Source organism: Lonchura striata, chromosome 10 (assembly GCF_050655825.1).
Source record: "Lonchura striata isolate lonStrDom1 chromosome 10, ASM5065582v1, whole genome shotgun sequence".
Lineage (NCBI taxonomy): Eukaryota > Metazoa > Chordata > Aves > Passeriformes > Estrildidae > Lonchura > Lonchura striata.
The window spans coordinates 24,279,075-24,290,757 of record NC_140712.1 but is presented as its reverse complement, the minus strand read 5'-3'; the positions used below and the strand labels follow the sequence as shown (position 1 = coordinate 24,290,757).

Sequence of the window (11,683 nt, the reverse complement as noted above, 5' to 3'; positions counted from 1 at the left end):
CCCTGTGCCGCTCCAAGATCCGGCAGCAGCCAGAGGATCCCGTGGAATTCTGGCATTCCATCCCCTCTGGAATGCAGCTTTCCCAAAATTCCCGGCGCTGGAGAGGACGGGAGGATTTCAGTTCAGAAGTTGAACAACCTGGAATAAATTCCGGGATGATTCCCGATGTTTTTCCCGCGGGCTCGCCAATCCCAGCCGGATTCCTCCCCGGTCACGGCAGCTCCCAAAGTAAATAAACTCTGGAATTCTCAGCGATGATCTCCAAAGGAATTTGTTTTCCCAGGAATAGCTTTATTATCGAGCAGATTAAAATCAGTGATTTATATTCATTTAATCAAACCGTCGGAAAAACAATTCCAGTGCTTATAAATATCCCGAAAATCTCGTCAGCGTTTCCAAGGATTGATTTATTCCCTGTTTAAGCCGTTCATCCCAGATTTTATTGTGATATCCCAAATTCCAGCAGCTCCCAAAGTGCAGCAGTCAGACCTCGGCAAAGGCAATTAAAGGAAATTAATGGAAGAGCCGTGGGATTATCCAGGAAAATATTCCCAAAGAATGAAGCTGTGCGCCGTGTTCCCGCAGGGAAATCCAAGAGGAAAAGCTGGATCCTGGAAAAGCCTGGAGCTCCAGGCTCTTCCTGCAAAATCCAGGGGCACCAGGGAAGGAAAACAAGGAACAACAGAGGGAAACTCCTGGGAATTCTTTAAAATTCCAGGGCGCTTTTAAGCCTTGGGCTGTCCCAAATCCTGCTTTTCTCCTGGCATCTCCCAATCCCGAAACATTCCAAACTTTTCCTAAAGGATCCCAGATCCTGGGGCGTCGGGGCGTGGAGCTCTCCTGTCTCCCACTCCCAGTCCTGGGATCCATCCTGGGAATTGCCAGGACGGGATGGAATTCCTTAATTCCAGCCCCGCTCCGTGGAAACTCGGAATTCCCACGGCAGGAACTTCTCAGGATTTCCGGGAACGAGACCCTGGGAGAGCTTTCCTGCGGGAAGATCCCGTCGGAGCTCTCCTGGAATCCCTTTTCCCGGATAAAAGAGGGAAAACAGTGGGAATCAAAACGGGAGGGAAACTCCAGTCCCTCCACCCCACCTTTCCAGGCACTTGGGCTGAGCTAAGGCTTGGAATTCCAAAGGAATTCCAAAGGAATTCCAAGGGAAAAACAGGAATTAGGGAGTGCTTGGCTTCACCAGGAATCTCCCAGCTGGCGATGCCACATTCCCTGGATTTCTCCGCGGGGCAGACCTGAGGGATCCCGGATTCTTTGGGAAGCAGGAGTGCTTCCCTCCCTTTTCAGGGATCAAATCCCGATGATTCGACGCTTTCCCTGTGGACAACAGCCGGATGGGAAGCGTTTCCCAGCCCACCCGCGGAGAAAACCGGTGCGGTTGGGAAATTCCCAAGGAAATATTTCCAGGCGATCCAATTCCCCCACGGACACCCCCGGAACGGGACCGCTGCCAGGAATCCGAGGCAATCCCGGATTCTAGTGGGGTTTTTCCCGGGAAGGAGGCTCCGGGTGGAGGCTGCAGAAGCAGACCCCGAGGATGGCCAGGCTGGCGGCCGCTCCCATTCCCAGGGATCCGAAGGTTTCCAGGGAAGAGGGGAGTGGGAGGCGGCCGCGCCGCTCCTCCATGTCCACGGAGACGGCTTCCAGCTGGAAAAGCGTTCCCAGGATCCCGCAGATGTGGAAAACCTGGTGGCTGTGCCCTGCGACAGAAAACTCCGGGAATTCCATGGAAATTCCATGGAAATTCCATGGGAATTCCATGGGTGTTCAGCTGGGTCAGGTGGCTTCCTCGTCCCCAGAACGCTCTGGGATAGCGGGAGGTGTCCCTGCCCATCCAAACATCCCGGAATTCCAGGATTCCAGGACTGATTCCCACTCAGCCCACTTCACCTGGCATCCGTGGAATATTTATCCCACAAATTCCTGATTCCTGGGGTTTTATCATCCTACGAATTCCTACTCCCAATTCCCGGGGTTTTATCCTCGTGCTTCCTATTCCCAATGCCTCTGGCTCCGGGGGGGTTTATTCCTGGGATCTATGGGCTTTATTCCCGGCATTCCCTGGATTCATTCCTGGGATCCCATGGGGTTATTCCCGGCATTCCCTGGATTCATTCCTGGGATCCCATGGGGTTACTCCCAGCATTCTCCTGGGATCACTCACGGGATTCCCTAGGGTGCATTCCATGGATTCCCTGGGGTTCATTCCCAGCATTCCCGGGGTTCATTCCCTGGATTCATTCCCTGGATTCCCAGGGTTCATTCCCTGGATTCCCGGGTTCATTCCCTGGATTCCCTGGGCTTCATTCCCTGGATTCCCGGGGTTGATTTCCTGGAATCCCGGGGTCCATTCCCAGCATTCCCAGGGTTCATTCCCGGCATCCCTGGGGTTCATTCCCTGGAATCCCGGGGTCCATTCCCAGCATTCCCGGGGTTAATTCCCGACATTCCCGGCTCCATTCCTGGCGTTCCGGCCGCGCTCACCGATGATGTCGAAGCTCCCCGGCGCCAGGCGCTCGGGCAGGCGGGAGGTGAAGCTCAGGAAGGTCAGGAGGGCGCAGAGGCTGTGCCGGGAATGCAGCCGGAGCGAGAGCTCGGAGCAGCTCCCGGCCGCGCTCCGGAGCAGCTGCCGCAACAACGGGAGACACCGGCCGGCAGTGCATCCATGAATCCTTCAGCCATCCATCATCCATCATCCATCCTCCATCATCCATCATCCATCCATCCATCATCCATCGTCCATCCATCCATCATCCATCATCCATCATCCATCATCCATCCATCCCTCCATCCATCCATCATCCATCGTCCATCCATCCATCATCCATCATCCATCATCCATCCATCCATCATCCATCCATCATCCATCATCCATCCATCATCCATCCATCATCCATCATCCATCCATCATCCATCATCCATCCATCCATCATCCATCCATCATCCATCCATCCATCCATCATCCATCCATCATCCATCCATCATCCATCCATCCATCCATCCATCCATCCATCCATCCATCCATCATCCATCCATCCATCATCCATCCATCCATCCATCCATCATCCATCATCCATCCATCATCCATCCATCCATCCATCATCCATCCATCCATCATCCATCCATCCATCCATCATCCATCCATCATCCATCCATCCATCATCCATCATCCATCATCCATCCATCCATCATCCATCATCCATCCATCCATCCATCATCCATCCATCCATCCATCCATCATCCATCCATCCATCCATCATCCATCCATCCATCCATCCATCATCCATCCATCCATCCATCATCCATCCATCCATCCATCCATCATCCATCCATCCATCATCCATCCATCCATCCATCATCCATCCATCCATCCATCCATCATCCATCCATCCATCATCCATCCATCCATCCATCATCCATCCATCCATCCATCATCCATCCATCCATCCATCCATCATCCATCATCCATCATCCATCCATCATCCATCATCCATCCATCCATCCATCATCCATCCATCCATCCATCATCCATCCATCCATCCATCCATCATCCATCCATCCATCCATCCATCCATCCATCCATCATCCATCCATCCATCATCCATCCATCCATCCATCATCCATCCATCCATCATCCATCATCCATCATCCATCATCCATCATCCATCCATCCATCCATCCATCATCCATCCATCCATCATCCATCATCCATCATCCATCCATCCATCATCCATCCATCCATCATCCATCCATCATCCATCCATCCATCATCCATCCATCATCCATCCATCCATCCATCATCCATCCATCCATCCATCATCCATCCATCATCCATCCACCCATCCCATCCCATCCCATCCCATCCCATCCCATCCCATCCCATCCCATCCATCCATCAATGCATCCATGAATCCATCCATCCATAGATCCATGGATCCATCCCATCCCATCCGTGGATCCATGGATCCCAAGGAGCCGCAGCCATTCCCAGTTCCCCACTCCTCTCAGCCCCACTCCGGCCCCGCTTCCCAGGAAAAAGCAGGATTGATCCATCCATCCCAAGGAGCCCTTCCCAGCTCCCCGCCGCCATCACCTCCACTCCCGCCTCCCCAAATTCCCACCCTGCTCCAGCTGAATCCCTGGAAAAGGCCCCTCCCCGCTTCCCAAGGCAGGAATTTTCCAGCCCTTTGAAGTGGGAGCAATCCTCCGGAAAAACTATTCCCGAGCCGATTCCTGCCGGAATCTGTTTGCCTTTCGAGCCCCGAGCTGGGGCTGCTTTCCCACAGAATTCCCGGCGAGGCAGCTGAAACCTCCCGGGATTTTGTGGGACACGCACCCTGTAGAAAACCGGGATGCTGTCGAAAAGGTACGGATACACGAAGGCCAGGGTTCGGAAAGCTCTGCTCAGGCCGGGCCGCTCCGCCTCCAGAAACCTGGGAAACGCCGGGAATTCCGCGTGGGAAACGCCGGGAATTCCGCGTGGGAAACGCCGGGAATTCCACATGGCATTACACAGAGAAACACTGGGAATTCCACATGGGAAACACCGGGAATTCTGTGTGGGATACACCGGGAGTTCCGCGTGGGAAACGCCGGGAATTCCGCGTGGGAAACACCGGGAACTCCGCGTGGGAAACACCGGGAACTCCGCGTGGGAAACATCAGGAATTCCGCGTGGGAAACACTGGGAATTCCACATGGGATACACCAGGAAGCTCTGGGAATTCCACACGGGATACACAGGGAATTCCACATGGGATTACGCAGAGAAACACCGGGAATTCCACATGGGAAATACTGGGAATTCCACATGGGATACACTAGGAATTCCACATGGGATACACCGGGAATTCCACATGGGATACACCAGGAATTCCACATGGGATATACAGGGAATTCCACACGGGATACACAGGGAAACACCAGGAATTCCACATGGGATACACCAGGAAGCTCTGGGAATTCCACACGGGATACACAGGGAATTCCACAGCTTCTCCGGGAATCTGGGACAGCAGACCTGAATCATCTCCAAGTTCCCTCCCAACCCAAACATTCCAGGATCCCCCAAATCCCCTTCGGAACTTCCCAAAGATTGAAACTCCTCCCGTTATTCCGCGTTTCCCTCATCGAATCCTCCCCGTTTCCCGACGGAAAAATTCCCTCTTTCCCCTTCCCCACGTCCCGGCTGGCCAAGCCAAGGCCTGATCCCGAATTCCCGGCGATCCCACCTGGAATAGCAGGCGAGGCCGGTGCTGAGCGCGGAGTTGAGCACGGCCACGGGAACGTAGAACTCATGGAATGTGCTCCCGACCCATTCCAGCGGGAAGGCGTAGGCGGAATACGCCAGCGCCGAGCCTGGAGGCACAGCGGGGCCGTGGGCTCCAAAGCCTGCAATTCCCTGGAATTCCCTGGGATTCCCTGGGATTCCCTGGGATTCCCTGGGATTCCCTGCAATTCCCTGGGATTCCCCGCAATTCCCCAAATCCCATCAATCCCTCATTATCTCCGAACCCCACAGAGCCCCAGAACCCCCAAAAACCCCAGAGACCCCCTGAACTCCCAAATCCCACAAATCCCCTGAACTCCCAAATCCCACAAATCCCCTCAACTCCCAAATCCCAAAAATCCCCTGAACTCCCAAATCCCAAAAATCCCCTGAACTCCCAAATCCCACAAATCCCCTGAACTCCCAAATCCCACAAATCCCCTCAACTCCCAAATCCCACAGATCCCCCTCAACTCCCAAATCCCACAAATCCCCTCAACTCCCAAATCCCACAGATCCCCCTGGTATTCCCAAATCCCCCTCAACTCCCAAATCCCACAAATCCCCTGAACTCCCAAATCCCACAAATCCCCTCAACTCCCAAATCCCACAAATCCCCTGGTATTCCCAAAACCCACAGATCCCCCTGGTATTCCCAAATCCCACAAATCCCCCTCAACTCCCAAATCCCACAGATCCCCCTGGCATTCCCAAACCCCAGAGACCCCCAGAATCCCACAAACCCCCCAACCTCCTGGAATCCCCAAACCCCCTGGCACCCCCAAACCCCCAGACCCCCCAGACCCCCCTGGCACCCCAAAGCCCTCCTGGCACCCCAAAACCCGTCACCGCCCAGACCCCACAGACCCCCTGACATCCCCAAACCCCCAAACCCCCTGGCACCCCTGGCACCCCCAAAGCCCGTCACCGCCCAGACCCCACAGACCCCCCTGGCACCCCAAAGCCCGCCTGGCACCCCAAAGCCTGTCACCGCACAGACCCCCTGACATCCCCAAACCCCAAACCCCCCAGACCCCCTGGCACCCCAAACCCCCCAGACCCCTCTGGCAGCCCTGGCACCCCTGGCACCCCTAGCCCGTCATCCCTGGCCCCCCTGGCCCCCCTGGCACCCCAGCCCATCACAGCGCAGACCCCCTGACACCCCCAGACCCCCCTGGCACCCCAGACCCCTCTGGCACCCCTGGCACCCCCAGCCCATCACCCCCAGACCCCCTGGCACCCCCGGCCCCCCTGGCCCCAGCCCGCTGGCACAGACCCCCAGACCCCCTGTCCCCCTGTCCCCCCTGGCCCCAGCCCGCTGGCACAGACCCCCAGACCCCCTGGCACCCCCAGCCCCCCAGTCCCCATCCCGCTGGCACAGACCCAGGCCGTAGAGGCCGAGCGCGGCGTAGTCGCAGCAGAAGGCGCGGTGCCGGCCGCGCCCGCCCATGGCGCCCAGCGCGTGTGCCGCGCTCGACGCCAGCGGGTACAGCGCGCACGTGCCCAGGTAGGCCAGGAACGGTGCCAGCCCCGCGGGCTCCCGCAGCCGCGCCGCCAGCAGCCACAGCAGGTACCTGCCCGGGAACCGCGCGGCACCGGTGGGCAACGGGCCCGCGACAGGGGTGCCCAGGTGTGCCCCCAGGGGTGCCCCCAGGTGTGCCCCAGGGGTGTTCAGGGGTGCCCCAGGTGTGCCCAGGGGTGCCCCAGGGGTGTTCAGGGGAACCCAGGTGTGCCCAGGTGTGCCCAGGGGTGCCCAGGGTTGTGCCCAGGTGTGCCCAGGGGTGCCCGCAGGTGTGTTCAGGGGAACCCAGGGGAGCCCAGGGGAGCCCAGGTGTGCCCATAGGTGTGCCCAGGGGTGCCCGCAGGTGTGCCCAGGTGTGCCCAGGTGTGTTCAGGGGAACCCAGGGGAGCCCAGGGGAGCCCAGGTGTGTGCCCAGGTGTGTGCCCAGGTGTGCCCCAGGTGTGTGCCCAGGGGAGCCTAGGGGTGTTCAGGTGTGCCCAGGGGAGCCCAGGTGTGCCCAGGAGCACCCAGGTGTGCCCAGGTGTGCCCAGGTGTGCCAGGTGTGCCCAGGGGAGCCCAGGTGTGCCCCCAGGTGTGCCAGGTGTGCCCAGGTGTGCCCAGGTGTGCCAGGTGTGGCAGGTGTGGCAGGTGTACCCGGGGTGCCGCGGGCACTGACGCAGCGGGCAGCAGGTGTGCCCAGGTGTGCCCCCAGGTGTGCCCAGGTGTGCCCCCAGGTGTGCCCAGGTGTGCCCAGGTGTGCCCAGGTGTGCCCCCAGGTGTGCCCAGGTGTGCCCAGGTGTGCCCAGGTGTGCCAGGAGTGCCCAGGTGTGGCAGGTGTGCCCGGGGCGCCGCGGGCACTGACGCGGCGGGCAGCAGGTGTGTCCAGACGTTGAGGGTCTCGTTGTTGATGCCCAGGACGCTGCGCAGACACTCGCACACCGAGCTCCGGGGCCGGCGGTACCCGGAGAGAATCCCCGGCTCCCGGTAACTCTGGGAACGGGAATCCCGGGAATGGGGACCGCGGGATGGGATCGCGGAATGGGATCACGGGATGGGATCACGGGAATGGGGATCGCGGGATGGGATCACGGGATGGGATCACGGGATGGGATCACGGGATGGGATCACGGGATGGGATCACGGGAATGGGAATCACAGGAATGGGATCACGGGATGGGATCACGGAATGGGATCACGGGATGGGATCGCGGGATGGGATCACAGGATGGGATCACGGGATGGGATCGCGGGATGGGATCACGGGATGGGATCACGGGAATGGGGATCGCGGGATGGGATCACGGGATGGGATCACGGGAATGGGGATCGCGGGATGGGATCGCGGGATGGGATCACGGGAATGGGGATCGCGGGATGGGATCGCGGGATGGGATCACAGGATGGGATCACGGGATGGGATCACAGGATGGGATCACGGGATGGGATCATGGGAATGGGGATCGCGGGAATGGGATCACGGGATGGGAATGAGGATCACAGGAATGGGGACGGGAATCATGGGGATGGGAATCACGGGATGGGATCACGGGAATGGGAATCGCAGGAATGGGAATCGCAGGAATGGGGATCGCGGGATGGGATCACGGGATGGGATCACGGGAATGGGAATCACGGGGATGGGAATCATGGGAATGGGAATGGGGATAATGGGAATGGGAATCCCGGGCACGGGGACCGCGGGATGGGATCACAGGAATGGGAATAATGGGATGGGGATAATGGGAACGGGAATCACGGGATGGGAATCACGGGATGGGAATGGGAATCACGGGAATGGGAATGGGGATCACAGGAACGGGAATCACGGGATGGGAATCACGGGAATGGGAATCATGGGATGGGGATAATGGGGATGGGAATAATGGGAACAGGAACACGAATGGAGATGGGAAATGGGAATGGAAATGGGAATGGGCATGGAAATGGGAATGGAAATGGGAATGGGCATGGAAATGGGAAAGGGAATAGGAATGGGGATGGAGATGGGAATGGGGATGAGAATAACGGCAATTTGAACGGGGATGGGAATAGAGAAGGGAATGGGAAATGGTAATGGAAACGGGAAATGGGAATAGGAATGGGGATGGAGATGGGAATGGGAAATGGAAAATGGGAACGGGAATGGGGATGGAGATGGGAAATGGGAACGGGAATGGGGATGGATGAGGAGCACCCCCAGAATTCCGGAGTCGGGACACAGCTGTGACCCCACCCGCTGTTCCCATGTGTCAGACCCCAGATCCCGCTGATCCCCGGGATCAGGGATGGAATTCCCGCTGACCTCGGGCACCTGGTGGGCGCGGAGCAGCCGGGCCCGGGCGCTCGGCATGGCCGGCTCCGGATCCCGGGAATCTCCGGCTCTGCTTCCCTTGGGACGGCGCCTCAAAGCCTCGGAGCCGGCTGCTCCCGCGCTTCCCAGGGTCAGGACGGCCTGCGCGGGATCCGAATTCCTGGGATTCCCATCCCAAACCCCAAATCCCAAATCCCAAATGCCAAGGGGAATTGCATCCCAGCGGGATGGGAGCACCCATCCCCTGAGGGCTGCTGGGATCCCAAGGGAGCAGCGGGAGAAGGCCGATCCCGCTTCCCAGAGGGACGGGAATTCCAACAGATCCAGAGGGATGTGGATCCCTCAGGATCCCTGGATGCAGGCAGGTCCCTCGGGAAGCGGGTGGGACACGGGATCCCGGCTGGATCCCCTTTCCCGCTCCCACGGAATATCCCGGCTCCGGCTCTTACCTGATCCTGGGAAATCAAGGGAAAAATCCCGGATCCCTCCTTCCCTCCCGCCCGGAGCAGGAAAAGCGGGAAGGGAGCTCCTGCTCAGCTCAGTCCCACCAGGATCCGGGGGGATCCAAGGTCCTGGATTCCCGGGATCCCGAGGGATTCCGGAGCTCTGCAGCGTTCCAGCTGCTCCGGCCGTCCCAGCTTCCCGGCGGGATCCAGCCCTTGGGCGTGCCACAGGGCCATTCCCAAAGAACCCCTCTCCCAGCCCCTGGAATTCCCTGGATTCACTCCCATCCCAGCCCTACCTCTGCCAGCTCCGGTGTGAGGCAGCTCCAGGAAAAGCCCTGGAACGCCGGGAATGGCCGGAGAGGGAGGGAAAAATTAATGAGGCAGGAGAGCAATGAACCAACAAAACCCAGCTGGAAACGCCTCCGGTTAAAGATTAGACAGGAATGGGGAACTGGGAATGGGGAACTGAGAATGGGGAACTGGGAATGGGGAATGGGGAACTGGGAATGGGGAACTGGGAATGGGGAACTGGGAATGGGGAACGGGGAATGGGGAATTGGGAACTGGGAATGGGGAACTGGGAATGGGGAACTGGGAATGGGGAACTGGGAATGGGGAACGGGGAATGGGGAATTGGGAACTGGGAATGGGGAACTGGGAATGGGGAATGGGGAACTGGGAATGGGGAATGGGGAATGGGGAATGGGGAATGGGGAATGGGGAATGGGGAATGGGGAACTGGGAATGGGGAACTGGGAATGGGGAACTGGGAATGGGGAATGGGGAATGGGAAACTGGGAATGGGGAACTGGGAATGGGAAACTGGGAATGGGGAACTGGGAATGGGGAACTGGGAATGGGGAATGGGGAACTGGGAATGGGGAATGGGGAACTGGGAATGGGGAATGGGGAATGGGGAATGGGGAATGGGGAACTGGGAATGGGGAATGGGGAATGGGGAATGGGGAATGGGGAATGGGGAACTGGGAATGGGGAACGGGGAATGGGGAATGGGGAATGGGGAACTGGGAATGGGGAACGGGGAATGGGGAATGGGGAATGGGGAATGGGGAATGGGGAATGGGGAATGGGGAATGGGGAATGGGGAATGGGGAACTGAGAATGGGGAATGGGGAACTGGGAATGGGGAATGGGGAACTGGGAACTGGGAATGGGGAATGGGGAATGGGGAATGGGGAATGGGGAAATGGGAATGGGGAAATGGGAATTGGGAACTGGGAATGGGGAATGGGGAATGGGAATGGGGAATGGGGAATGGGGAATGGGAATGGGGAATGGGGAACTGGGAATGGGGAACTGGGAATGGGGAATGGGAATGGGGAATGGGGAACTGGGAATGGGGAACTGGGAATGGGGAATGGGAATGGGGAATGGGGAATGGGGAACTGGGAATGGGGAACTGGGAATGGGGAATGGGGAATGGGGAATGGAAAACTCCGGGAGCGGTGCAGGCCGTGCCTGTTCCCAATTCCCTGTTCCTTTTTTCCTATTCCCTGTTCCCAATTCCCTTTTCCCTGTTCCCAATTCCCTGTTCCCAATTCCCTTTTCCCTGTTCCCAATTCCCTGTTCCTTGTTCCCTGTTCCCAATTCCCCGTTCCCAATTCCCTTTTCCCTGTTCCCAATTCCCTGTTCCTTGTTCCCTGTTCCCAATTCCCTTTTCCCTGTTCCCAATTCCCTGTTCCTTGTTCCCTGTTCCCAATTCCCTTTTCCCTGTTCCTTGTTCCCTGTTCCCAATTCCCCGTTCCCAATTCCCTTTTCCCTGTTCCCTATTCCCTATTCCTTGTTCCGTATTCCCCGTTCCCTGTTCCCAGTGGGAAGCAGGAGGAGGCTCCAGGCCTCAGGCAGGAATTTGTGATTTGGGAGCGCAGGGAGGGCAGGGAGTCACCGGGCCTGCCCTTCCTCCTCCTCCTCCTCCTCCTCCTCCTCCTCCTCCTCCTCCTCCTTCTCTTCTTCCTCCTCCTCCTCCTCCTCCTCCTCCTCCTCCTCCTCCTGTCCCGGTTCCCCCGGTCCCTCTGGGGCTGTCCCGGTCCCGCAGCCGCAGCTCGGGCCGGGAGCTCCGGGCGGGCCCCACCGGCCCCGGCCAATGTCCCCACCCGCCACCGCTGTCCCCGCACGGCCCC

The 11,683-nt window shown here is 58.4% G+C and overlaps 1 protein-coding gene across 2 annotated transcripts; it reads right to left on the bottom strand.

Moving 5' to 3' along the window:
- Window positions 1–245: 245 nt before the first annotated feature.
- On the bottom strand, window positions 246–9,971 carry PAQR5 (progestin and adipoQ receptor family member 5). Of its 2 annotated transcripts, none has more exons than XM_085589045.1 (8): window positions 9,839–9,971; window positions 9,088–9,237; window positions 7,648–7,775; window positions 6,668–6,858; window positions 5,247–5,373; window positions 4,352–4,448; window positions 2,500–2,641; window positions 246–1,715 (listed from the first exon to the last, which is right to left on the bottom strand). In XM_085589045.1, the coding sequence occupies exons 2-8, from the start codon at window positions 9,133–9,135 to the stop codon at window positions 1,492–1,494; spliced, it is 957 nt and encodes a 318-aa protein (XP_085445171.1). In that variant the 5' UTR covers window positions 9,136–9,237; window positions 9,839–9,971; the 3' UTR covers window positions 246–1,491. The 2 variants fall into 2 exon arrangements, with proteins under 2 accessions (XP_085445171.1, XP_085445170.1); XM_085589044.1 differs by having other exon boundaries at window positions 1,038–1,715; window positions 2,500–2,579.
- Between the last annotated feature and the right edge of the window lie 1,712 nt (window positions 9,972–11,683).

Coding starts and splice junctions, on each gene's coding strand:
- PAQR5 (XM_085589044.1), bottom strand. CDS start 9,135: ATGCCGAGCGCCCGGGCCCGGCTGCTCCGCGCCCACCAGGTGCCCGAG. Junction 7,776..9,087: donor GCGCCCACCAGGTGCCCGAG/GTCAGCGGGAAT, acceptor TCCCGTTCCCAG/AGTTACCGGGAGCCGGGGAT. Junction 4,449..5,246: donor GGCCTCGCCTGCTATTCCAG/GTGGGATCGCCG, acceptor GGCGTTTCCCAG/GTTTCTGGAGGCGGAGCGGC.